General features: G+C 43.1%; 1 protein-coding gene across 7 annotated transcripts in view; it reads left to right on the top strand.

Annotated features, from left to right (window-relative positions):
• LOC107222459 (tensin-1) overlaps window positions 1-27,453 on the top strand; it is a 99,797-nt gene that overhangs the window by 28,232 nt on the left and 44,112 nt on the right. For 4 of the 7 annotated variants that reach the window (XM_015661838.2, XM_046732756.1, XM_046732755.1 and 1 more), the window contains exons 2-4: window positions 6,485-6,593; window positions 6,938-6,975; window positions 25,133-25,315. In XM_015661838.2, the coding sequence (XP_015517324.2) occupies window positions 6,485-6,593; window positions 6,938-6,975; window positions 25,133-25,315 (330 nt within the window). Of the gene's footprint in view, window positions 1-6,484; window positions 6,594-6,937; window positions 6,976-12,411; window positions 12,940-22,168; window positions 22,923-23,237; window positions 24,597-25,132; window positions 25,316-27,453 lie in introns of those variants that run through there. The other 3 variants (XM_046732757.1, XM_046732758.1, XM_046732760.1) reach the window with 3 other exon arrangements.

The following is a 27,453-nucleotide window of genomic DNA, read 5'->3' as shown; positions in this document are numbered from 1 at the left end:
ATTTATCCGTCGGTCTAAACGCAGCTGTACTGCATAGCGATCGTAAAAGTCACCGTCCCGACTGCGCGTCCTCTTCGTTTGCGAGTTTGCAAAGTCATGAAACGAGACTTTGAAAACAGAACAAAACGTCAAGAGGGAGAAGAGGAGAAGAGGAGAAAAGGAAAATAGGAGCAGAGCTGGACCCGCGGGACAGCCGGTCTTAGATTCTGCTGTCAAGATGCCCGGGGTCACGTGATACGGCGTAGGTGAGAACACGCATTATCGTCGATAAGCCAATGAGATAGGCGTATGAATAATGTCATGATCGTATCGTGAGATGCCCCGGACAAAGAGCCGCGGTCGCAATGTTGGTATTTTTAGGACGCGGTTTGTACCGCTCGAAAGACGCTCTGCGTTACCATTGTACACAAGATACTATCTGTTCCTCCCCCAGTTCTAATTGGCCTATTTATCACATGAATTAAACAAGATATTACGCGTTTCACGGTTGAAACAGAATGTTCCGCAAAAATAAAAACGAGCGATTTGTTTACTCGATGACTTAAATTGCGCTGGAATCTCAGGCTGTAACTTTTCTGTCTCAGGTGGAAAGAAAGTTGAAACTAAAGACGTCTGACTTTTTGAAATCGAATGTGAAAAGAGATCACTCATTTGAATGAAGAATTTGATCGATCGTACGTTACTTTTCCCAACTTTCTTTCCTTTGAAAGGTGCCACTTTGGAATACCGGGTTATTATGGGTACTTATCTGTCGGTGGTCCAACGTGTTCGGTGTGGGCGCGCATTCTGTATCGTAATAACGGAAAACGGAAAACCGGGTAGATGTGGGTAGAAGGTACACTCGTAGGTGATACCTAGACGCACGTTTAGTGCGTTCCGGGTTCGGCGTAGGGCCGAAGGAATTATTACATTTCTCGGTAAGCCATAAGTCCTCCTCCTACGGAAAGCGTGCATGTGGGCTCGTGAACTCGTGTGCAGGTCGATGTCATTCCGTTTTATGACGGTTCGTGGCATCGCGGCTGCAGCTCCGTTTGCCTTCTTGACGATTTCTTCTTCGCCTTCTTCTCATCTCCTCGGCGGCTCTTCGCGCCAGAAGGTAAAAAGTTCATAAGATTTAGAGACCACTGGTCAACGAGGGTCAACATTTTTGACCATGCTCGTAAGGCCATTGTTCATTCGCCGCTTTGGACAAATTCTCTCTTCTACCTTCTTCTCGTCGTTTGTTCGATCGTGCAATTTATTTCTTGGCATGAATAATTGGAGCAAAGTCTCTGTGAAGGCTGCACCCTTTGGTTTGATGGGAATAAAGGGATCTGGAATCGATTCAAGGTGGTGACGATTTACTTATCGTCAACCCTCACCGGACACAGAGTAGAAACAAAAACATTTGAATACCATATGACTGTACAAGCGCATGACAAATGACCCGCTCCACGACCGTACAGAAGAGGAGGCGAAGGTTCAGCTGTCCTCTGGTATGGTCTTGAGTGAAATAAATAAGGACAGAGAGGATAAAGAGAGAGAGAGAGAGAGAGGAAAATATTAAGAAATGAAGAGAGAAAAAAGTAAAGAAGAAAGAAGCAAGCTCGACGGTTATCTTGAAATGCACGTCGCCCCGTAGACGCGCGTTTCAAGTGACTTTGAATGATCGCCAGGCGCTCCTAAAACGCAACTGTGTTCACACGTGAGTCACACTCTGCTGAGTATAAGGCAGAGGGCATGAAATGTAGCAAACGAAATCGTAAGTATATGAACCTTTATACGCACGAACGTTTAAGGTGCGTTGAACCGTTTGAAATAGTGTATTTCCTTAATTAAGTAAGAGGTGCAGCATTCATCTCCAGACTACGTAACGGGCTTGCCTCGCCTGAACTCGAAACGATTCACCGTCGATGTGAAATTTCCTAAAGAAGGGGTAAAATATAAAGAAGACAAGGAATTCTTCGAGTCTGGAACGTAACGCGTAATACCTGCCCGGCGCCTACCTGAACCAGATTTTATGGAACTCTAACGAGCGGATAAAAAAGCTGGAGAGATCGATCTGATTGGTAATCCCTTTGTAAATTCGTAACAAAACAGAACGAGCAACGCGTCGAGTGTATGTACACAATGCACAAAACATGAATGCAGTGACAATTGAACAGGGTCCGACTGACAAGGGGAGTGTCAAACTTGGGAATCACAGATTTCCATCACTTTTATATATATTGTAGGGCAGGGTCCCCTCAATAAATATATAAAGCAGCAAGACGCCATTCGTTTTTATTATTGAGAAATTTCAACTCAAAGTTCTATATGTAACTTAAGTAGAAGGAACCTTTTTACCGGTTGCAGCAATAGTTCCGTGGCGTGGCGGTAACGCTCTTGCTTACTGAGCGACTTTATTTTTGATAATATTGATTACTTTGTTATTATAATTATTACAAATCCTATGTTTATCATTTTTTGTATTTTTTCCTAACTTAAAAATAAAAAAATAATTTATAGAAATATTAATTATTAATTATTTACTTTTGTATTAAATAATTTATAAAAAAAAAAAAAAAAGTACCTCTAACGGAACTTGAACAGCCGTTCGGTCCCTCAGTAAGCAAGAGCGTTACCGCTACGCCACGGAACTATTGCTGCAACTGGTAAAAAGGTTCCTTCTACTTAAGTTACATATAGAACTTTGAGTTGAAATTTCTCAATAATAAAAACGAATGGCGTCTTGCCGCTTTATATATTTATTGAGGGGACCCTGCCCTACAATATATATAAAAGTGATGGAAATCTGTGATTCCCAAGTTTGACACTCCCCTTGTGAGAGTAATATGTAAACTAACCGAATCGCTTCTCACTCGGAATAAATTTCCATTCAAAATTTACTCCTATGTAAGTGTATATGTATATGTATAAACGTGATACACCCACGTGTTCGTTTCCTACGCCATCAATACACGAGACAGACACGTACTTACCGACGTCACACTGACCATACGGAAATATTTTTCAACCCACGCGTAATGGATGGAATGGATCCTCAAAAACACCGACTGGATGATTTCGTGAAGTACTTTCAACCTGTAGAAGAGACGAAACTGAAAGGTTTTCCGGTTGAAAGCTAGGTTGTACGAAAATCCATGCAACTATGATCTTTTACCACGGGTGAAAAGTCGTGCTTTTTCATCTCTGTATCACTTGCAAATCGTGCTAAACGCTAAGTAGATACATATATGTATAATACATAGGCATATACGTATATCTACTCGGGTGCGCCCCACACATCCTTACGTGGGATAAAGCTCAAAGCTCTCGAGTACGCGGGTAAGCTGCATTGATAAATACACAAGGGGAGAGCTGTGTTGAAGATTCATGGGCCGAAAACAAGAATAAAAATGTGAAACATACACACACACACACACACACACACACACACTCAATAAAGCATCTTTCGCACAGGGCGAAAGCCTTGAGGCCTGAAATGCACGACGCTCTTCACTTATATATTGAAATCACTTGAACTCCTTGAAAAATACTACTATACGAATCGTCTCAAGCATTGATATTCATGATTATTTATTTACCTTTATTTCTTTTGCATTTTTGTAGCGCCGTACGGAGTTAAGGAATTTGACTCTTACTCGGCGAATAAATAAACCTTGTAATCTTTCAATTTCTATCAAACGATTAACGAGAATTTTCATGCGCGACAATATCAAATCGTCGATTACAATTGGCCGAATAATTTGACCCCAAGGCGATGAGACTCTGCAGATAATTACGACTTGTAATAATCTTCCAACGTATCGGGAGCAGTTTATGTGGTAGCTTGTTAATAACGAAATATTAACCAAGAGCTGACGAGAGCAGGCCTATCGCATTCTTAAGACCTCACGATGAGCTGTTAGAAAGAAATTGGGTTAATTATACTAATGTCGACGATATCTACGTGCGCTTGGCTACAACTGCAGCGGCGAACAACCGTCCAACTGTGCTTGGTAATCCGTACACGAAGACAGACGAAAATAGTCGTATATGTGCACATGATGTACACGCAAGGCAGAAACGGTTAGTTAGCTATTAAATATCTCCAGCTATATGCCCACGCGCACGCATTTCAGAATTCAAAAGAAGTACGTAGTCTTTTCAGCCACAGCCTTTCCCCAGTTCGTCTCTTTTCCTCACGGTTGCATCGGTTCTGGACACCAACCATCGCGTCATTCAATTGCTTAATCAAGCACGAGGGATCAGTAAGAGAGAGAGAGAGAGAGAGAGAGAGAGAGAGAAAGAGAGAGGGCAGGGGGCATAAAAATTTTAATTGTTAGACGAAAAACTATGAAATCCACCACGCGTCGTGGTATGTACAACATCGTGGGCTCCGAAGCTTCGATTGTGATTCATCCTCCGAACGTTGCACGTGAAGTCGGAAAAGAAGAGGCAACTAGGCGATCATGAGTGGTTCAATTCATTATTACGGGGTCATAGACGGGGAATAGGGAATAGACGGGTACCTATCTCGAAACGAACGTGCGGCGCATGGCGGGGGTTCATTCGTTTGATTAATTACCAACTACTACTCCCATAAGATCAATTGAAATGAGTCATTCCGGGGTTCGGTGGTAAGTCGAGTGTCGTAAAAATACGTACGTTCGCGTGATTGTGGTGGAGGCACACGACGCACAGCACACAGCTATGCGCGGGACGATATGATCTATAAGTAAAACCCATGCTGTAGCATGGAGAAGGCTGCGGCTCGTTGAAACGAAAGATCAATTAGCTGATGGTGCTGCACTCTCGGTGCACCAGGCTCTCCGTCAAGATTTCATTTGTATTCATTCCCACCGAGATGTGTGAACGAAGGGTTTGTTGTAAATAGTTGTCCCGGGTTCGTTGACCGCAAACTCACTACCACGTCGCGATACCGCGTCCACCTCCTTCTCGTACGTATCTAGCCACCTTCACCGAAGCACAAGATCTCACTTACCTGGCCTCGGAAGACCACCGCGGCTTCCTGCACACTCACGCCGCGTCCCTTTCTTCAGCTTCCTCTCTCAGGCTCTTCTCTAACCGCGTTTTACCCAGACCAAGGCTCACCTCGGGTCACCCAGATCTTGAGGGGTATGCAACCTGAGATCGTTAGGAAGAATGCACAGCTGTCTTCAACATTTCGTGAAGAACTGCTCATGGCCGTTCATGGATGAACGAAACCGGGGATGAGCTTTTCACGCTTCCAGAGTTACAACGATTCTCGTTTGTATTTTCAACCCGAAGCGGTAGTTCCATCACTATTTTCTAGCTGTGGCAGCTTCTTATTATTACATCCGGGTAATGGCAAACTGGCCAAGATTTAAAGCGTGCTACGGTATAATGAGGTCTATTTGAAATACGGTTTCGAATCTCGGCACGTCTTTACTTGGCGGTACCGTTTCGACGCTCGGTGAGAAAGTGTGTAATGAAGCGATATTACTAATGTATCTGAAAGAACGTAATGCACAAATTGAAAAACTTGTGACATGACCAAAATTCAATCCATCTAAAAGATCAGCGAATTGTTCGAATCGCGGCTTCTTCACTTTTTAAACAGTTTACGTTTTACTCTTAGTTGCATGAATCGGTATTCATTCTACATCTGTTCTGTGATAAAGAGTGACGTCACATTACTTCTCCATGAAAAAAGAAAAAATCCCTTCATTACTTGTGATTTCGAGAGCGAAGCAGATGTCCAAATACTGCAGAAGAGGGGATATCGTTATTAGGCAATTAGTTAGTTACGGATCGACGATCCGGCGACCAAACAAGTCCGTGCCTCGGAGTAAATTTTCATGATATACCGCTTTAAATGAGAAAATGATGTAAAAATACATCGAAACGAAAACCGGCTCGTCCTTTTCAAGAATCTTGCTGTTTGATGAGAAATGAAAATAAAAATGAAAAACGAAACACATACACGTGAGATACAAATTGTTAATTAAAATTTCAACCGCGCTTTGAAATAGCGCTGATTTTCCATCTTTCCTATGGTATGTAGAAGTAGTTTACGGTGAAATATGATTTCCTCTTTCACGTGAATCCCATCAAATTATCTCATTGCGCAAGTCGAGCCAATGCCCGCTCTGTGCCGAATGCAAATCTGTGTTGGTAGCTGATCACCACTGTAAGTTACAGAGTCACCGCGTGTTTCTAGACTCTCCACACGATCTGTAATGATATTCGGACCCGCATCTCAGTCCATACGTCTCTCAGCGTGCGTTTGATAAATTGCCACGCTGCATAATGACGCCGCGGCTTTGGTTTGCGTCAGGTTCAGCGGCGCACGCGCACGACTTTCCCGCTCTTAGAAACAGCTGCCCAGCACAAGCTGCAAGCTCACGCAGCGCAATTACCATCCGAGGTAAACAAAGCTGCCTGTTCTTACCGGCTGAGCAAGCTCTGCTCAAAAAATTGTCGAAAGCTTCTGTCCACACGCTAACTAACATTATTTTTGTATTTTCCTATGTTCCAGAGCGAATTTGAACCGCAATGTCACGTTTTCCGTACAAAGCAGCTGCGCAAGTCGAGGCCGTGTCATCTTTGTCATCAGCCGGTCATCAAGCAGGCTTCGTGCTGCCGCGGTAAGTGTGAGTCAGCGGAGCTTGACCGTCGGTAAAAAAGTTTATCATAGATCGACAGTTGTTTATACGGCTATCTCGAAACTCGAGTAATTTTTTTGTTTTTGCTATTTTCTTTCTTCAATCAACTTATCAGAGATTGAATTTCCCTCGACCCTTGTTGAAGGTACTTTAAATTTAACTTGATTATAATTTGAAAAAGACAGAAACAAAACAATCACAAGAAAAAAAGTTACGGGGAAAGAAACAATAAAGATAACTAATACCGCACCTTGCGCGCGGTTATCTCTGAATAAATAACGACGTCATTATCTTCCGTTGATTTTTTTCTCTTCTTTTTGTTCCAGTATGCAAATACACGTGTCACAAGGCTTGCGAAGACAAGGTAAGAGAGCTCCGGCCAATCCGGAGTTATTGTAATTTTAATTCCCGTGTACAGGCCGAGGCGGCGGCGTATTGCCGCCTTGTCTCAAATCTATTGAGTATCCTCGCGAGGCGATTGGTAGATGTGCAGCTTGCAAGTACGTGTTAATACATATGTTATAGACACGCACCCGACCGTACAATGAGGACAAGCCAGATAGCTCCGTTATTAAGTCTCGTCTATTATTTATTAGTGTGGTACGTATACCAAATTGGGCGAAAGTTAATACGATCCCAGGTGACGTCTGCGATTGTACAGAGAGAAAGGCGCACATGTTAGACGGAGGAACATGCGGCTGAGGAGGGGGGGAGGAATCGAATGGTAAAAAAGTTTTTTTCTATTCTCCTTTTTTTTAAAAATTTTTTTTATTTTTTTTAATTTTTTTTTTTGTTTTTTTGTTATTGTTGCGTCACACGCATCGACGCGTGCTACCGGATTAAGCCGCACCTTTATTCGAATTCCAACGATTCTTTCTTTCGCCCAATCTTATTGTACGTACGCGTACACTTGCGACTGGCGCTGCAGCAGTCACTCTTTACTTTTACGAACCTCTCGGCGTCTCGCCTATGTGTCTCTATTTTTCTATTTCCATTTATATACATAGTTCTTTCCGTTACACGTTGTTTCGTCCGACCGTGTAACAACGGGGCGGCACACGTTGCTTCGCATTCTAGACGTTATCACGGGCGTTACTTTGTCCTATACGCTCTGTGCAGGCATATTATAGGCATAATACATATAATTATACAGGGTATAGAGAGGCCTTCCGTACACGTTTTACGACCGATACAAGGCCTGATTCTGGAAGTATATCACACTACGTAAGGGATATTTTTAGAACGCGTTTTTTCTACCTCTCTTCTTGAATTTGCACGCCGTTCGTTCTATTTAAGATTATTTATTTACCTTACGTCCGCGTCCGTTCGAACGGATTGGAGGAATCAGTCGAGAAGAGAGAGCATCTCGAACTTGCGGAATAAGTTTGGAAGCGGAATAGTTGCGGTAATTTACGCGCGCGTGGCACCCAACCTCAGGCTATCTATCCATACGGTCGGAATAATACATGAAACAGGTATACTAAAGAGCTCGCGGACAGATGATGTCACGAGTTCAAGGCGACATCGGCTCGTCGGACGATTTGAAAGCCTTGCGTATATCACGCTGCATCAACCGGTCCGTTGCCTTGACGTCACACACACATTGAATCGTATTTTTCAAAAAATTTCTACCTATCCGTGTGCATTTTTTTTTTTTCGCTTATATCTAGCTACACGATGAATTCCTACTGAATACGTGTACAATGCTCTTTTTGACACTATCTGCGTTCAAAGAAATAAATTTAACAATTACATCAACGTTACATTAACTGGGTCGAAAGTTCGAAGATCAATTTATGCGGAAAGTTACATGGGGGCATTGAATTTAAGGAAATATCTGGGCCAGCGGTTTCAGTTATCGATAAGCCACATATCTTAATCCCCATGTCTATGGGAAAGGTCTGGCCTGTAACAACGGTGAATAGATTATCGGTTTCATATACTGGCTCAGCCCTTGCACAATATATTTCATATCAATAGTATTGTAACTCTCTCGGGGGTTACTGACAAAAAAATACGGCTCGCCGAGCGGAAAGAGGAAATGAAACAGGTGAAACTAAATTAGCAAGGCAAATGCTTTTATTCACGATACGTATTCACAGTTTCAAGTCTAAAACAAATCTGCTATTAAAATAATATTAGTTGACGCAGCAGCCAATCTTATTCGTATTTTATCTATGACGACTACTACATCATAAAGCGGCGGGGGTAAAATGGGTGTTTCACCCTTGCACAGTAAGCGAAACTAGCTGGTAACAGTGATTATTGATTGTAATGACTAAGAATGAATGTCTTCATACGCTCCTAAATTTGTCGCCAATGGTCGACGGGGTTTGATACAGTAAATTTTAGCGAGATCGTTATTCACCTTTATTCACGATGAGAAAAAAATGAAATAGCATCGCGAGAAAGAAACGAAACTGGTGAAAATTTTCAAAGCAAAATGTGTTTAACAGTTTTATATTCCGGATTGAAAAAAGTTTGCTGACCACATATTTTTTAATGTGCGCGATTGAGATGCAACCGAAAAGCAGAACTGTACGCTCTTGCGGTGAATTCCAGTGAAAGTGTCATTGCGATAGCTTAAACAATTTTCGAGATAACTTCGAAACGATGAGCCAAGAGGCTGCATTCCGCGCACAGTTAACTTTGAGGTGACATTGTAGTCCCTTGGAAAATTGTTTGAATCCGAGGACGCTCAACAGATAGAACAGGTACCTATACGTTAACTTCGACAAATGTGGAAAATACAAATAAGGTTAATACACGGTAATTATTTGTGGTTTCTAAAGTTTTGTACTAACGATGAAGACGTCGATACTGCAGGCAACGAAGAAGCTGATTTACTAGAACTCATTTTCCGTTATTGTTTACTGGTTGATCTCTGGTGATACCTGCATCATTTCCGCAGAATTACTTCAAGGAATTGCCTTACCATAGAAATTCTATCCGTATCTTATCAAACGGTTTTAATTATCGTTGGTAAAAAAAAAAACAGCATGTGAATGAATCTGCAGTGGTTTTGCAAATTCAAAGGAAAATCACAGGATCAACAAGTTGCCTTGAGAAAATCTTCACCTCGCCGTAACTGGTCTCCGCGTTCACAGGCGCGTTATCATGAATTATTAAACATCACGAACCGGCCTATTTTTCGACCTCGAATTCACCTCGGTCAGACGCGAGTCGGACAACGGATTCACGGACGACGCGCGCTAATAAGAATGCGTGATCGACGGTGATCCAGATGATGACTTTTATTCTAACGGTAAATCGCCTTGTATTGCAATCGTCGAGTACTCTCTGCCCGGAGTAAAGATCGATTCCGCGAATGCACTGGGTAGCGTTTAGAGCTGGTCCGGTCAACCTCCTCGACGGCCTTCTCGTCATCCTGGCAATCCAAGGACACAACAAAGCCGGCCCCGTGTCTCGACCGGTGAGTGAACCCACGCCGTATTTATCCAGGAACGTCGAGTTGCGGACCCGTCTTGTGCTCGCTGGGCAGCGATCGCCGGTTGCAGCATCGAGATCATGCAGCAGGCTGCAGAGAAGAACTCGATCTTCTTACCGGAACCATTCCTCGATTCGATATTCCGATGACTGTTATGATTTTTACGTTCGTACGACTGTCGGAGGAAGAAAAAATTTTCTCTAACATTCTTTACCATCCTCTGCACGTCTCGAAAATTGTTTCACGATCTTCTTTGGTCGGCAAAATAAATTCTGTCATGAGTATTACGCACCGGTACGAGAATTATGTATGACCTACACAGCGGACGGAAACGTGTCTTGGAAGCTTAAAGCACCAACTATGCCTCATTCGAAAAGCAAAATATTCACGAGAAAATTGTTTCGTATTATACGAATTCGCCTGAAATATTGTTTACCAGTACTTTAAAGTGTTTCAAGAATCATTCAGACCACCTATCTCGATGCTGTTAAAGAAAATGTATAGTTACTCTCGATGGAACTTGACGCGTCAATACGTAAACTGTATCCAAATATTAACCACGAAGTAAAACCGGAAACTATTCCGGATGCTGGATAAAACCTTGAGATTACTGACCGATTATACTGGGTCGGCTGAAACGGACGCAAACTAAGAAGATGTAGATCTTAAACTCTGAATCTGCCACAAGGAAAATTGATCTCATTGCAGCAATCGGTGGATCTAGAACCGCCTGATTATCAGTCCTGTCGGTCCGAGAGTGACGATGAAAGACAACGCGGAAGGCGCGCTGCAGGCAGGATCTAGGATCGTTGATTGACGACGTTGACGAAGAACCAGGACGTTGAAATCCACGCTGAGAGGGGTATTGAAAGGAGAAACTCAAGGTGCGTGTTGTTGCAGAAAGGAGCGTTAGTCACTTTAATGAATTTAGGGAAAATCAAATAAAAACACACACGAGTGCGGGTTCCGTGATTCAGTCTTACGTGGAAGATACAAGGACTATTCCCGACGCCTTTTCGTAGTGTGAACATGGTCAAGGTCTGTCCTAAAGGATACGCGACCATCATTGGTATACTCGCACGTTAAGGTGACTTCACACGAGTAAATTCATGATCATGAGCAATAGAGGAAAAAGGCACCAAAATATCAGACCATGATCAGCGAATTCTATTGAACAATGTTGAGTGCCATGGGGAATTCCTGGAGAGGCTGCAGCGACGACGATGCCGGCTTACAGGAAAGGATGGGACCTGACACGTCCTTGTTTCCCGACATGGCAAAGCGGCAACTGGTCTCGAGCCCGTAACGTGGCGGCGAGAACCGCACATGTGCACACAGGTACGAAGGCAAAGAGTGCGCGCACAGAGTGTTCGCAGCACAGTGTTAAACCTCCGGGTCTTTGCCACTCTAGGGTGTGCTCTTACCATACCGAGGCTCCAGGACTCGCCGGCTCTGGTGTCTTCTCCTCTTCTAGCCGCCGGATTGTACAAACACTGACCAAGAACCGGAACGACCTCTTTCACGTAACCAGGTGCAGCGTCTTGGATCTTGACTCTGGGAACCAATGCAGATGAGACCGCAATGTACCAACGGAATCACGATGCACTTTTGGAGCATTCGCAAGGGGTTTTAATACATTGTATGCCAATCTGAAGGGAGTTTATGAACACTGGGCTCTTTACATTCGGTCTGATGGCTGGAAAACATTTTCAAACTCGTCACATCTCAATGTTCTGAAAAGTAATCGATTCACATGGTTTCGAGGGCTGCGATTAATATGGCAAACGAGCCAAACATCAATTTCCAAAATGTCGGACATACGATAGTTCGAGAAACTTCCAAATTTGAAACATACGTTCCCGAAAATGTTCCGAGGCTTCTTAAGGTGCAATTCGATAGCGTGATTTAAACTTTTTTTTTTCTATTTCTGTATATTTTTCCTACTTTTACCTGTACCGGTTGTTCTCCATTTCGCGGATACGTCTAATCTTGTTGTGATTTTCGAAATAAAGTTCGCGATCGAAAGAACAGCTGATTGGTCCTTCTGCCAAGATATCCTGTCTCGCTCCGTTCTAGAATTTAATTAATACAAAAATAAAAAACAGATTTGACGAAAGTGCTTCAGCCAGCGCGCCTCTGTAAATTGATTTCTCCCGAGGCGAATTTATTCAATCAGGCATTCGAAGTCGGGGTAGCAAATCGGAACGACAAGACCAGGGTCCTCGGAGTCCCGTGATCCGGGACGGCGAGGAAGAAGTCCCGGTCGTTGAGAGCCATGGTATCTAGTTAGGGAACCCGCTCGCGGTGTGCTGACAAAGCGGGCTCCTCGGTGTTCAGTCCGTGTCGCGCGTCGAGACGCGAAGCACGTCGTGGTGGTCGTTGTTGAGTACCGAGAGTAATTCTCCGGGGCGAAACCATACACTCGAGTTTATATCCATTAAGTGATTATATCGAATTAAATTAAAAAATCACGTGCGTTACGTTGGCGGTTCTCAATCGCGCCGCGTGATATTACCGGAACCGATTTGAAAGGGTCGGCCCGAGTCGATCGCCCCCCTTTTCTGTATCGTGCCCGAATGACAGCGTGCAATTTTTCGGTTCATTCACGGTGTCGCGAATCGGCAAAAGAATATTCAAACGCCCGCAGATCGCGCCAACGACAACCGAAAGTGCTTCGTAATCATTTTTACCATTAGCTTGTGCCTCGTGTGTGTGTGATGCCGTGATTTTATTCTATTATTTTTAAACTTGCCGAACGCGAGTATCAACTTTCGACTCACCATCGCCAGTGATATCGCATTCTACATTGCGTCGTTTTAGTTATCATGGAATACCTGAGGTGACTCGAAGATGAATGGGTACAGTGGAATTGTTTACGAGGTGAGCTGAAAATACGTTTATTCAAATTTTTTACCAACCATGTCAGAAGTTCACTCTTGCAAATATTTAATACAATTAACAGATTTCAAAATTCACTACCGTATCTCATACTAAATCAGCGTTACGTCCTCACGATCGTTCTCAATCTTATCTTCTTTGACTTAACGCTAAAGATATCCAACAACGAATATTGCCGAGCCGTATCGAGATTTGGAATTCGACAATTCGTGAGTTCAGTTCTTTCAAATTTTTCGAAAGTTATTTTTCCGTTAGGGTCTGTCTAAACGGATCAAGAACTTACTTGAAAAATCTTCGTCACAGCTCAGTCAGTGACGATATGTCCATACAAACATCGCAAAAATATCCATATAATCAGATTTATGATTGAGGAAGATTCCAGATCGCCGATCGCAGTTTTAGTTTTGGCAACATGAATTTTTTTGCCGATTAAATTCCAAGCTTTATAAGCGATCCGAAATCCCTGTCCGATATTGTTGCGGTAGTTTGAAAAATTTACTGACTATTTACTTGCTCAATAACTATTGTCATAATTTCACTTACATGTTTTTTTTCAAACGCGCGAGTTTCTGCCCCAGATGAGGTTTGTGTACAAGGGGTACCGATAAGAACCCTTTACCCGATTAGATAACGCGTAGCATTATATGCGTGGCAGGTGTATATCGTGACAGTGCAGATAGATATATGCCTAATATATATAGACGTAGACGTGCCGACACACATTGATGTCATTCCCGTACCTCGACGTCGCCGTCCTAGTTCAGGTAAAACTAGATGTAATAGTCACGAGGCCTAGTTATCTGCAAAAAATATATTCCCACCTCGTAATTCTTCCTCTATTATTACTTCTTCCCCGCTGTACAGACATCCGAATCGATTCGGTACCGATCTTTATCATCCGCACGAGATACGAGAGGGTGTAAGAAAAAAAAAGGATGTGTCGGATTGAAAAATTGAGGAAAATAAAATTGGAATACATAATCAATTGAAGCTGTAACTTCCGGCGGTAAATATTGTTTCGCGCTGGTGGAAAGGTGGTAGAAACGCAAAACGAAGAAAGAAACTCAGTAAGTGAATAAACAGGTGAAATATGAAAAAATGATCGGTATCGAAGAACGGTCATGACGCGTTTTCTAGGCGTAATATAAACGGCGGCATAAATTCTCGGACAGTATATAATTGCGAGAAATAAATTCCCGATGCAAATGAAGCGAAAATCAAATTCTCGCTCGCCTGCGCATCAAGATAACGAGCGACGATCCGGTCGCCTCTTCGTGTTCGCAGTCCGCACGATCCGGGTTCTCTTCTTCTGTGCGGGTGAACGAGATGGAGACGGACTTACGGCCGGATAGCCGGGGGAAAGGAAACAGAAGGAGCGAAAGGGAGAGAGAGAGAGAGAGGGAGAGGGAGCGGTAGAGGGAGAGGGAGAGGGACAGGTTTGGCGAGGAGGAGAGATCACGAATTAAAAAGTCGTCAAGGTGAGGAGCGTTATTATTTTTGCCTCGAGGAAATATAATGTCGGTCGAAAAAGAGACGCCCGAGGAATTGCAGGTCCTTCTGGGAACGGGTTTTATTGCCGGGCATAGCGAGCCCCGATATTTCGCACAATTTTACACACGCGATTAGGCATTTCTAGCGGTGTGCAGACCCGTACTGTCGTATAACCAGAAGAATCTTCTCCGATGACGCAATGAGCGAGCCTCACTTTCGTGCCGTCTGACTCGATGGGTTTTACTCCGATATGTTACGAGAACCAAACCGACTCGGCAACTTAGAACTGAATGCTAATTTCGTTACATAAACTGCGAATGCTATCGTGTTACAGCCATATGCATGCACACTCGTACAGCTCGTGCCTTCGCTCGCCTATCGCTTCTATTTCACATTTTTATTCAACCAGCTCGACGATGACGTCACGCCTACAACCGTGTTCCAGCTCGCGTTCTTTTGGCCTCTCTTCTTTCAGTGCCTTGGAAAATTTATTTTCATGCTATTATTTTGGGAGTGGAATTTTTTTAGAAATTCCAAACAGCGGTGAGGCTTGTATCAAATACAAAATAAAATATACTTATCCAAACGGAATACCCATACGTATCATCCGAGGAATCCGGCATGTTGGCATTCACGGGTTTATCGTCAGTGGAATATTATAACGACGGTTGCGTATCATTTTTCGCACGCAAATTCTCCAGCCGTTCGCTGGTCGCAGGATTCGCGCAACCTTCTGATTCGATCACGGTCAGGTATAACTGTAGGGTTCAAGTTCAATCAAGATCAATCGCGAATAAATCGTATGTGCAAATCGGTCGCAATGCTCGCAACAATCCGACACGTGCGTCAAACGCAATTGCGTAACGATCGAAAAACGCCTCGTATTTTTTTAACACAGACCAGTTGACATCGGTAGATGAGAAATCAGGGGTTCGTAAAAGTTTCGCAAATTTTGTCACATTTCAAATTTTGTTTTCTGCCCTCATTGTTAGTCGAGGACGAAAATGAGTAAATTAACGTGTCTGCTCGAGGGATTTAACGTTCGTATTCATCGGTAGTTCGAGTAATAAATTCGACGGACGCGATACTCGAACGTCGTAGAAACGAGCTGGTGAAGAATGAAATGAATGTTTGAAGAAAAAATGAGACGACAAATGGTGAAAGGGAAGTGTGAGAAGATCATGATTTACAGACGCCGGCCGAGACAAGGTTCCGACTCGAGGGCGGGATGCGTTTGTGAGCACAGATTCATAGGTGGAGTGCAAACGTGTATACGAGGTGGTACAACTCGCAGGTACGAAGGAACCCCGCGATGTCGTCAAAAGGATACGTCCTGTGTGTTTGACGAAAAGAACAGCCGCGCTTGCCAAAGTCAAATAAAGGCGCGGTCCGCATTGCCTCTTACGTACGGCTCGAAAGCACATGCATCGCAAGGTTCGTACGAGAAAAGTACGAACGTGAGCCCTGCGCTCCTATACGGCGTGTGAACTTGGCTTAAGAATAAACAGGCACTCGTAAGCGTGCACACAACGGCAGAAAGTCTGTGCAGGTATTTGCTTACGCATATATGCGCATATTTATTCTCCTCAACGCAGAGACGAAGAGGGAGAGACGCTCTAATCGTCCCACTTGTGTTTGTCCCTCGACACTTACGTGCATTTGGATCGTCAAAAATGAGCGGCGTGCCTCGGGAGGCTCTGACATAATTGTTATTGTTATTACTATTAATATTAATACCAATGTTATTCTATACAAGCATACGTGCCTAGGCATTACATTAAATGCTACAGCGGGAAGGGAGAGAGAGAGAGAAAAGTTGAAAGCCCACTAAATTGTTCTGCTGGTATAGCTGATTGGTCACGTACTCCCTTATTGGTCCTTTGCTAATACAACGTGTTGCTTCAATGAAACACACACTCGGTCTTGCCCGTTGGCCTCGGGCGATTTGGCTTCTAAATATTTTTTCCATTCAATCACCACCTAGGTGTAATAAGTGCTTGATCCAAGAGGATTAAGCCTGCGGCGAATGTAAAACTAGATTTGATTATTCTTATTGAATTAATTTTCGACTTGGAACAATTTTCTTCAGAAATATATTTGCGGCATTTGTCAATCGATTGAGACGTAAATAATAGACAATAATATCGAACACGTCTCATTCGACTTTCGAGAGCTTGAACTCTCACTGTCTATGCACCAGCGAATTCCACATCGGACGGCACGTAATTCCGTAATGTATGAAAGTACGTAATTAACGAATATTGCGGGATGTGCGGGGACCGTGAAGATCGTAAGGTTGTGTATAAGTATTAAAAATACCGATTCTACGAGGAAGCGGCCATTAGGTTAGTAGAGATGTACAGTTGTAGCGAAACGACTATATATCGAACCGTTTCATTACTAATGCCGTCGTTATTTTCCACCTCGAAGTCGAGTATCATCATCCGCGTGCGCGCATATTTTCTACCTGCAAAAGCGTCACGGAGAAGTAGAAGTAAGAGAGGAAGAAGAGGAAGAAGAAGAAGAAGAAAAGGAAAAAGGCGAAGGAAAGGAAGAGGAAGGTGGAGGCTGCAGACGATCGCGTCGCGTCGTGGGCGTTACGGGCAAAATTCCACTCGATCTCTGTGCAGTGACTCATGATACACCAGACCTCTGCGACCTTTTGGTATACGTACATCTACAATATCACTGCTTTGATATTTCCTAGAGCACCACTTTGGAGCCGATCGTACGATGGCCCATCACTCGTTTTGGATGCAAAACCGCGATAGTGCAGGCGTTAGAAAAGAAAAGTAACTATTACACTATCGTTCCCAATCAACACACCGTAATCACTCCTTGACGCACTGTATATTTCTCTGTTACGGATAAGCAATGAAAAGCTTGAGAAAAGTGCAGGTAATGAACGACGAAACATGTTCGACAGTTGCTTTCCAACTCGAGGTACGAAGGGATTCGCGTTCCAAGAGGCCAGGTGCACTTATTCGAGCGTATAGAACGTGACTCTTCTCGGGTGGTGCAGGGTGTGTGTTGTTGGCTGTAAAATCAGCCGCGCCATTTACCCATACGAGACTCTCTATGGTATCAAGTGTCGTTTGAAAAACAGCCGCTGAACGCCCTCCCTCGAGTATATCGAGGTATGTTACTACAGTTATGGTTGTAAAACACGTTGCCCAGGGGAATACACACGTGCAAGCACACTCGCCTAGACTCACTTAGACCCGCGAAAAGCGCACCGTAAGCTGGACATTCGCCAACATCCACCATCCCTTTCTCTCTCTCTTCTCCATCTTTCCGTCTCTTTCGAGACACGATGAACACCCTTACTCCTGAGACCATCTCTCCGTTTCAGTTTGGTCATTATTTAACGTCATCGAAATACCCCGACGCACTTTCCCAGCTGTCAATTATAAGCGTGGAAAGACTTATCGTCACGTCAGTAAGACAAAACGGAAGTGTATCCGTATCTTCGTGCGGTTCACGTTCGATTTAAACTGAACAAGAAATTTGTGTACCTACGGTAAAAATTCACTTCCTTCTGGAAATTTTTAAAGAAATAATTTTCAACAACATTCCCGGACTCTTCGTGAAATTTCGAGAGATAACTCGATACGAGATCATTTATCTCGAACTATATCCAACGATTGAAAGAGACAGACCGTTTCGCAGGACGAGTAAAATACTAGACGCGAAACCGTTCTGCTTTTGAAAAATGACCCTGTTGTCGCGGCTGCTGCACAGCTGAAAAGCAAAGAAAAGTTTTGGTCGAGTTATATGGAAAGAGGAAGAGAAAGAGCTGCATAATGGAGTAAGTTGACACCTCGACTCGGTCAGAAGTCTTCCGCCAGTGAGCGTTCACGACGACAACTCTTATACTGTACGTAAGTACGGGTTGACGAAACTTTTGATGAAAGATAAAATCGAGTCCCCGTGTTCCGTAGCTGTAATGCGGTTGGTGCGTACAGCGGACGTACGTCACAGTGAATATAGCAGACACGTCGTCGGTACCGTGGAAGGGCCGCAAGTTGTGCTGTACTGTAATAAAAATGACTTCGAGCTTGAGAAATAGTTGCGTAAAACGAGGGAAAAAAATTGTAAAAACTGGTTACCGGAGCCGTACGCACGTCTGCATGTCACGGAAGAACCAGACTAGACGTAACCCGCATGGTAGAATTATATATGTACCTGCATTATACGTACTAGTAAGCGCGTGCACGAAACGGGAAACTATTCCAGGGCCGGCTATCGTTTCCGGAAGTAAGAATCCTGCATCGCGGTTTACCTTAACCCGAGATGTCGTCCAGTCCGGCGGTTTCTCGCTGACTGCGGTGCATCGGGTGTAAAGCTACGCGACATCTTTTGTAGCGCCATCGGGTGGCTTGGAATTCTTCTTCAAATTCGATCCCCGAAGTCGTTTCGTCGTTACGCCGCCTATAATCTGCTCCATGGACCCCGAAGGAAGACTAAAAAGATATCATTACTGCACGTGCAGCAGCCCGGCTCGACTTCGAGGAAGAAGGTGAGGAGTCGTCTCGATAACTTAATGGGTCGGCTTATGCTGCATTAGCGGAGAGCAAGGTTCGTTTATTAATTATCAATCTTTTGTTTGATTTCTGATCGCCAACCGCATTCCTCGGTTCGATTGAGACGCTACATCGCGGGCCCGCTTTTTCTTTTACTCAGAGACGGCTTCTTTCATATTCGGAGATGACAAATTAATTGGGGGCTTGTTACTACGATGCTACGTGCTTGGCAAAATGGAAGGAAATTTATATTCGAAATAAAATAAAAAACGGACAGCTAAAATTATCTGTACTTTGAATATATTCTTAGAAGAAGAAAACTCCATCCGGTCTGATGTTCGTCCGTTATTTAGACGATACGACAAATAACGATGAAGGACGAATGAATGAATGAATGAAGGAATGAATGAATATTCCACGTATCCAACGGGAGAGACCTTATCTTTTTCGTAGTATACTACGGGATGTTTACGTATTTACTTTTCCGTGTGGCGTCGATTGATAAGGCGACAAACGTCAATACCGCACTGTACGAAGATAATATTCGCGGATTTCCTGTCCCTAAAGACGACGAACGAAAGATTACATAATTTCATCGCGTAATTGAAATTTTCACGGATCGATACGCTGTGAATTATTCTAATTAATGATCTATAAACGGGGTTGGCAAGAATTAGATGGGAAAAGGTTACGGTACCAGGTTGTCGGAAAGTGTTAAGGGTAATTGCAACGATGACTTGTTCTAAAGTTCATGTTCGTAGCTCACCGCTATCGCCGTTATACACGTATATTAATACTTGCAAGCGTAGGGGGAGTAAATGGCGAGCCTGTAATTCGTGTTTTATTTCGTGTATGGGATATAACTTCCATCTGTGCGAGTTAACCTTTGGCAATACAACCGCATACGTATCTATACACAACTTACATATAATAGGAGGTTGTTTGACAAGACGGGGCAAATGAGGCTGGCTCAGTGCCACATCGGATAGCCCATCGGGCATAGACGAAAGGCCTTTAATCAAACTCAGAAATAACCAACGTAATTGTCTTTGGCTATGACCTTCCGGCAGTTTCGTTGTCTGCCTTTTCTTTCTGTTTTTGTTTTTTTTTTTTTTTTACTTTTTCTCATCGTTGTCTCTTCTGACCTTCGATTTTTGGTCACCCTGTTATCAGGATTTTTCCACTTCTTGTCCACAAGTTTTAAAGCAAAGACACACGCTTTACACTCATTGGTTAGTGGGTACGCACCGACGAGTCGTAAACTCGCGGTTAATGCCTGTTACGACTCTGCTGCAACCGTGGGTTCTTTCTTTTTTTTTCTATCTCTTTTCTTCGATAGATAATAACGCTAGTATCTACGGTTAGTGTGTCAAGATGCATGCGTGAGCACACACTTGTATGTAGGTATGTAGATATGTACGTATTATATATCCATCGATGCACTTCGAGACGCGCGTTTCATAACTGGGTCGACGGAATGTCGGATTGTTAGACACGCCCATGCATACTGTACACGATTCGTGTTCCGTTCGGTACTCCACAATTTTTATCATACCGTTGAATGAATAGTGACCTGATTAAAAATGAAAAAGAAAAGACGCGTCTCTTCCTCTCGAAAATCATATGAAGAATTGAACAAGTAGATTTCCTAATCAGTTTGTCGAGAAAAAATTCGTTTTTTTTTTTATCGTCAGAAGTAAGTGCGTAATCGTCCTTTCGCCCAATGCGATAAATAATTGGTCTTGAGTAATTTTTCTTTCAGCAATTAAAACGAATTATACCTTGGCACTCACAAGACCAGGTATAAGGTGAAACTTACACGATTATTATTACTCGCGCATGAATATTACGGGTGTGTTTACTAATTAGAGAAACTGCTAATTGTGGCGGGTATAATGAGATTGTAAAGAATCTCGCTGGGCTCGGATGTCACTGCAAAGATCGGTGCAGGCAGGTATGGGTGATTTTCGATTTCACTTTTGAAATTCAAAACCGCGACGCCGATTAGCGACGAATCAAAGCGCAATATCACCCACGGTCTGCCACTGCAGTAGCTGGGTGCTAGGCTGCTTGGCTTCTTGCGTTATACACGACCCAAGGTCTCCTAGTTCTTCGCTCGACCGAATAGCACGGCGTACCAGCTACTGCAAACTTTCTTATCGCGACAAATAATCATCTCTTCGCTCGTTACGAGCATACAAAACGCCAGAGCTAAGTCCAGTCCAGCCTTATTCTCACCACTTTTAAAAGTCACACATGCTACTCTTTCATTTACGATTCTAGGACCATTTTAATAATCTTGAAACATCGGCTTTTCATCGTTTCGATTGTGATCATTTTTTTCAAATTCCAAGCCTGCCTCGACAGTATAGTTAAGAGGTAATTAACAGAAGAACAGCAATTTGAATTTCGATTCTGGCAGTTTATCGATGGTCAGCAATTTTTACGACTTCCACGAACAAGCAATCGATATTTGACGAAATTATTCGTACTGCAAACGGAGAATAATGAATGACCGAGTGGCGAATCGACTCAACTCTGTCATGAGCTCAAATTTTTGTGCTACACTAGGTACGTAATACGTACATTGTCGAATATTGAATAGACTGACGATTCACTTGGCAACTAATTGTCAAGCATCATCTCATACTCCAATTTCTCTACAGGTACAAACGATTCAACCGACACGCTGTTTCAGATTCTAGCAATCGCAATGCAAATTTTTCTCCAACGTTTTCAATCAAGAAAATGATTAGTCTGATCTCCGAGGTATCCGACAAATTTTTAGCGTCGGTTAGTAAAGTCAACAAATTTCTTGGTGGGCCCGAATCGAATTTCATTGCGCATACGGCATTTCCTTCAGAAGCAGCGATTCTGGAATCCGGATCCGAGGAGACCGCCAAAAAACAAACCTCCGATGTCGAAGCGCGCAGGTTGCAGGTCATGTACCTGCCTTACTCGCCGAGCTGCAGAGACGAAATTAGTCGCGCAACGAGCGCGGCTTACGATTAGCTTCGGTTGACACTAAGTTCCCCGGTTTCCAGGTTGCCCGTCGGGGCCCGGTCGGAACGCAGATCCACCTACGAACGTGTGCGTGCAGCGTGCGCTCTCGACTTACTCTCGACTTACTCTCGACTTACTCTCGACTCTGGAGAACGCCGCTGCTACTTGGTCCCCCAGTAGTCCTCTATGCACGGAGCTCGATCAGTCGCGTAGCGAGCGCACTGTCATTTGATCGGTCCGCGGCGTGGAAGCACGTAGACGACAGTCGGCGGTGCGCGTACCTCGAAAATTCGTTCTTAATCGCCGCGCGATTCCACGGCTGATCATCGACGAATGCACGCCGTCTGCATGGCCGCGTCGATGTCGCTGCGGACGTCGAAATCACGGGGGAAACCGGTTTTATCCTATGACCCATTTGCGGGGGCGGACGTCCGATCGGAATGACCGGTACCGGCCTTTTGTCCGATCCTACTCGCCTCGATCCCACCAGCTTCGTGTTCGACGCTCGTAAATCGCCCCGTTTCGCGAACCTTTCCTATTTTCGCTTCGGTCCTTTTTTTCGATCCTTAATTTTCACGTCGTTAATGGATTTTCGCTGGTACGCGGGTATTTTATATCGTCCGGATACCTTCTTTACGCCAGTTTTGTCTAAACGTGGTTACGGCTGGATTGTCAAGTATAAAAATCGTGTCGGGATGAACGGGTGAATCCGCGCGGAGGCGTTGCGTAATATTCATGAGTGCAACCGCGTCACAGTGAAGACGGTACAAAGGTTGGGAGACGGAAGAGAGAGAGAGAGCGAGAGTGAGAGAGAGAAAGAGAGACATGAAATTCAAGCTTCTTCGTTACGATGTGAAATTTATACGATAAAAGTGTAAAGAAAAACCGTTCGCGATTAGATACGGGGAAATTCCGGCTCGACTCTTTCATCCGGATGTTTATTTATAAGTATTAAAAGTTGAAGACGATTTCTTTTAAAAAAAATTTTAAAAATCCGTATTTACGCAGTTGCTTCTTTTTCCTGAATATCAAACATTCCTTGATCCGTTCGATAAATACGTCGCTGCTGCTGGTGCTGCGTACGAAGTTGGGAGCAGATTTAATCGGGATATTTTACATTCGTGCTTGTGCCAATCTTTTTTATTTCTTATTTATTTTTTTTTTGTTATCACACTTTCTGCGTATTGTGCTGCAATTGAATATATATATATATACCAGTGAACGATTCTTCTGGAATATAATTTCTCTATTTTCACCATTCAGCAGTTGGAGTTTCAATTGTTGTGGGCGAGTGAGAAATAGAACTGGGTCACGCTCAATCGTTTATTGATTTATATACCCACGTGCATCGATATGTTCAAGGATTTATGTGCACAGGCTTTTACTTTCATTACAATCTAGAAGTCTGTAAATTAGTACCATCGTTCAAAAGCTAACACTTTTAATTCTTTCGCATACAATTTCATGGTGAAAAATTAATCATTCGTCTATGCGATTTGTTTCCTCTGGGGTGAAAAATGAGTGAAAGTAACGAGCAGAAATCCAGGCTTTGGAGATGATATTTCCGAAAAATCTTGTATTCAATATGCATCTTGTAAATTTGAAGACAACATAATGTGATATAACGAACTTTAGATCACAGAAAAAAAAATGTTTCAAAGATCAAATCGATTCTATAACGAAACGATAAATTTCCTTTACGATAACCTCGTGGATATTTTCTGCAACACTTCACCGCGTGGATACGATAAAGTAATTATAGAATGATAATTCGAGACCGATTCCAACCTAGCCTCCAACCAACGCCTGACAGCTTCTGCAGCTTCGCGATCATAATTCCCGGACCGATAATCGTGCGACAGCGATTTAAACTCTGCATCATAGAAATTGTGCGCGTGTACGGCAGGGTGGAAAGTCAGTGCATAGACCATAAAATGCGTGGGTGTGCCAGAAGAACCAGTTACGATGGATCGAGGAGGAGTCCTGGAAGCGCAATAATAAGCTAAAAATAAAGGGCGAGTCGAGTCGAGCGTTAGCAAACTGTGAATCTGCAGGGAAATAAAAAATAGAGGGAGATCAGATTATAGGGGGAGGAGAGAAGGAGGGAAAAACGAGGCATCGTGTCGGCAAGGCTATCTGAATATCCGAATGAATAATGAATGAACCCGTGAATATAGCCGCGTATATAACGTAGGGAAATATCGGGCGCCACTGCAGAAGACATCGAGGGCCGACCTTCGTTCGAGCGCCACTAGGTCCTATTAATAGTCGGTTAAAAAGCCGGTAGTCCTGAAGAACGAAGACAACAACAAGTGAGACAGAAAAAGATCACAAGTGCACAAGTTTCACGTGCCGGCGTCGCGACGCCGACGAGTTGAACGACGGTTTATCCTCTCCTAAGACAATTCTATTTTCCCCTCATTCCAGCACGGGCTTTTGTCTTCCTAAGGATTCTTACTCCACAATTATCCAAGCGGACGTTTAATGCTCGTTGTTCGACACGCGTCTGTAGTTAAATTCTTACACGGGCGAGGTATATTTTAACACCGAAATAGAACCGGAGACAATGCAAACATGAGATACAAGTCCCGCGGCAAAGGACACGACGATATTTTCGACGAGGTAATTAATCAGTATACCCTCGATCAATTTTTTACGCTTCTGGCTCTTTGATACGAGCTGTACGTAATACAGAAAACATTATACAGAATTTTATGTCACCGATGTAAAGGCAATATTGTGCTGCGGCAATTTTCGAAGCACGTTCAAGACGAACTTTTAATCTGTTTAAATTCTTCGACGTCTCTCTTACGAGTCCCGATCGATGTTTTCTTTCTCAATTTTTACAAGTTGCTTGGATAATACAAATACGGATAAATTTTTGTCCACACAACAATTGTTGTAATATCAACTGCCCGAGATTACGATATTAAAGTATAAAAATTGGATATATATAATAATTCCGGCGTGCACGTATCAAGATGACAGATAAAGACGCGGAGATAAGAGGCAAAGAGCGAACCTGTGTATGCGAATGGATTTATCGGACAGGTTAATCTCGGCAGCTTGATTTTATTCACTTGCTCTTGTTTTTTTTTTTTTTTTTTTTTTTATAACGATCCGGTTTTCCTCATACTTAATTTCATCTTCGTTTTCAGGGAGCGAGGTTCAGGGATACTGCGCAACAGATTCACAAACAGTGGCAGGCTGATCCTGCCCGAGCTTTTCCCACCGTCGGTAGTCCAGGATCGGATGCACCCACTACAGGCATCAATTCCGCCGAAGGTTCGACCGCTACACCCACGCCGAGTCCGAGCCCGACAAATGGCCAGCAGAATTCGGTGAGAGTACTTTTCCTTTTTCTCTTACCTTACGTCTCGGTCATCTTATTTCCCACTCGCGAACCCCGAAGACTTAAAGTTACACCTACATTTCTTGGCCAACTTGACTGCCGCTGCAGGAAGTAAACGTAGAATTTATGCGTTCAGCTTCTTCTTTCACATCGATATTCATTCCCCTGTCGCACTCGAAATCACACAGTCTGTGTACTCAAATTCGAGACGTAGTGTAACTTGCGTTATTATAATCACAAACTGTACGTATGATACGAGTTGTGCACGCAAGTCATTCAACGTACAGTTACACCTGTGGCGCAAAGTTCAATTCATTCGATACGAAATATTGCGGGTAGAGGTAATGAAAGAAACACGAGATAAGAAACGATTGTAATTAAGATATGTGCAACTCGATACATGTATACATGTATATAACGTTGCGAGTAAAAAGTCTAATTACACTACGCCTCTCGTCCGTACGCGGAGACTCTTTTCAAACTTGGCCGTCTCTCGTACGTAAAATATAATTTAAACTGGGTTGTAAAAGAGGTGAAAATAAATTGAAAACAAAAAACAAACTAAAAACGACGCAATGTACTCGTTAAAACTAAACCGTAAAATTAATTATCTTCATTGATAATTTGCCGCTTACTGAATAATATATGTATAATATACATACGTGGCTGGTGTATAATACCGTATGCTTATTATTGTACATACTTACATATACATATATACGTATCTCGTGCCGTTACACGTCGTTCCACAGGCAAACTTCAAATACTGCACAGCAGCTGTGGATAATGAAGGTTTTCTTTTTAATTTTTTTATTATTATTATCAAAATTCAAATCGAAACGCTATAAATTATCTCAGCCTGGAGGACGGAATCGTAATATTCTAGATGAAGAGAAAAAATTAAATCAATAAAGTTAATTAATTTATAGGTAGATGATTCTACGATAACGTTCCTCCTGAAGTGACACTCGATTATCGAAGATAAAGGAAAGAAAATTTTTGATTTTCTCGTATAAAAATTTGTCGAATTGTATATGGGTTTTTGATTTATTATTGGAAAGAGGAAGTTTTTACGGGTGGTCTTACGGACGGCGCGAGTTCATAGGCTCACCGAATTTAGCCATGTTTTTTACACCCATGAAAATAAACACCGTTTCTATTTTATGTTAGGTTCTTTTTTTCTTCTCTCTCTTGTACATCCTTTTTTGACAACCCCAACCCTTTACCCGCCCCGCCTGCCAGCATCTCGTTTATAAGACTGCACGCGTACACATATATGTATATACAGGATATATGTATGTACGGGTTGTAGAGCGGCGAGAGATTTCTTTCGGCCCAGACTGTATATCCTCCTCTCCCCCTTATCCTGGCCGAGGAGAGTTTTTATGGACGTCCGCGTCGTAAACATGTTAATCCAGAAATCTCGTCTTCCTTACACAGTCCCGCGCGTCCTGCGGGGGCCTCACTTAAACGCTTGGTATCCTGTACGTGCTCATATGCCGAAATTGGTTGCGGGATGTTCCAGAACCAGACTCATTGCTCAATTGAATTAATTAAAAACGAAGAACCGGCGACGTTTTCCTGGAATTGGAATAGTTTTGCTGGGAAATTTTGCTCGCGATTTTTGAAAAATGACGGTTTCTCATCACATTACGTTCGCTGAGAATTCCGAAATTACTACGTCTTGAAAAATTTTAAATTCCGCGAATGTCGAGGAGATTCTTTACTTCCGCTGTATACCTATGAGGTAATTTTTGTTTGCTAGATTAGAAGAAAATAAGTAAAAATGTGCCTACTAGCCAGAAAAATAAAAATAAATTATTCAAATCGCTTTGGCCAGAGGCGAGTCTGACGCTAGGCCAGAATGCCACACACGTACGAATATCTCAAGTAGCCATTTACCCGTTCAGAATCACGAGTGGCGGGTCGCTCGCTGAGCTCTTTGCCTTTCCCCTGACAAACAAGCGGTCTCAAAAGTGCGTAAACAATTCGTAAAGACGTACCGTGTGTAATGTTTTTCTTTACTTTGATTCATATCTTGAAAATTCTTCAATCTTCTTGTTGTTTCTATTCTCTTATACCCTAATGCCTAATCTACTACAGTTCTCAAGTTTATCTCATATTCAT

Source organism: Neodiprion lecontei, chromosome 2 (genome assembly GCF_021901455.1).
Source record: "Neodiprion lecontei isolate iyNeoLeco1 chromosome 2, iyNeoLeco1.1, whole genome shotgun sequence".
Taxonomy (NCBI): Eukaryota; Metazoa; Arthropoda; class Insecta; order Hymenoptera; family Diprionidae; genus Neodiprion; species Neodiprion lecontei.
The sequence above is the reverse complement of the archived record's forward strand: the minus strand, read 5'-3'. Positions and strand labels throughout refer to the sequence as shown.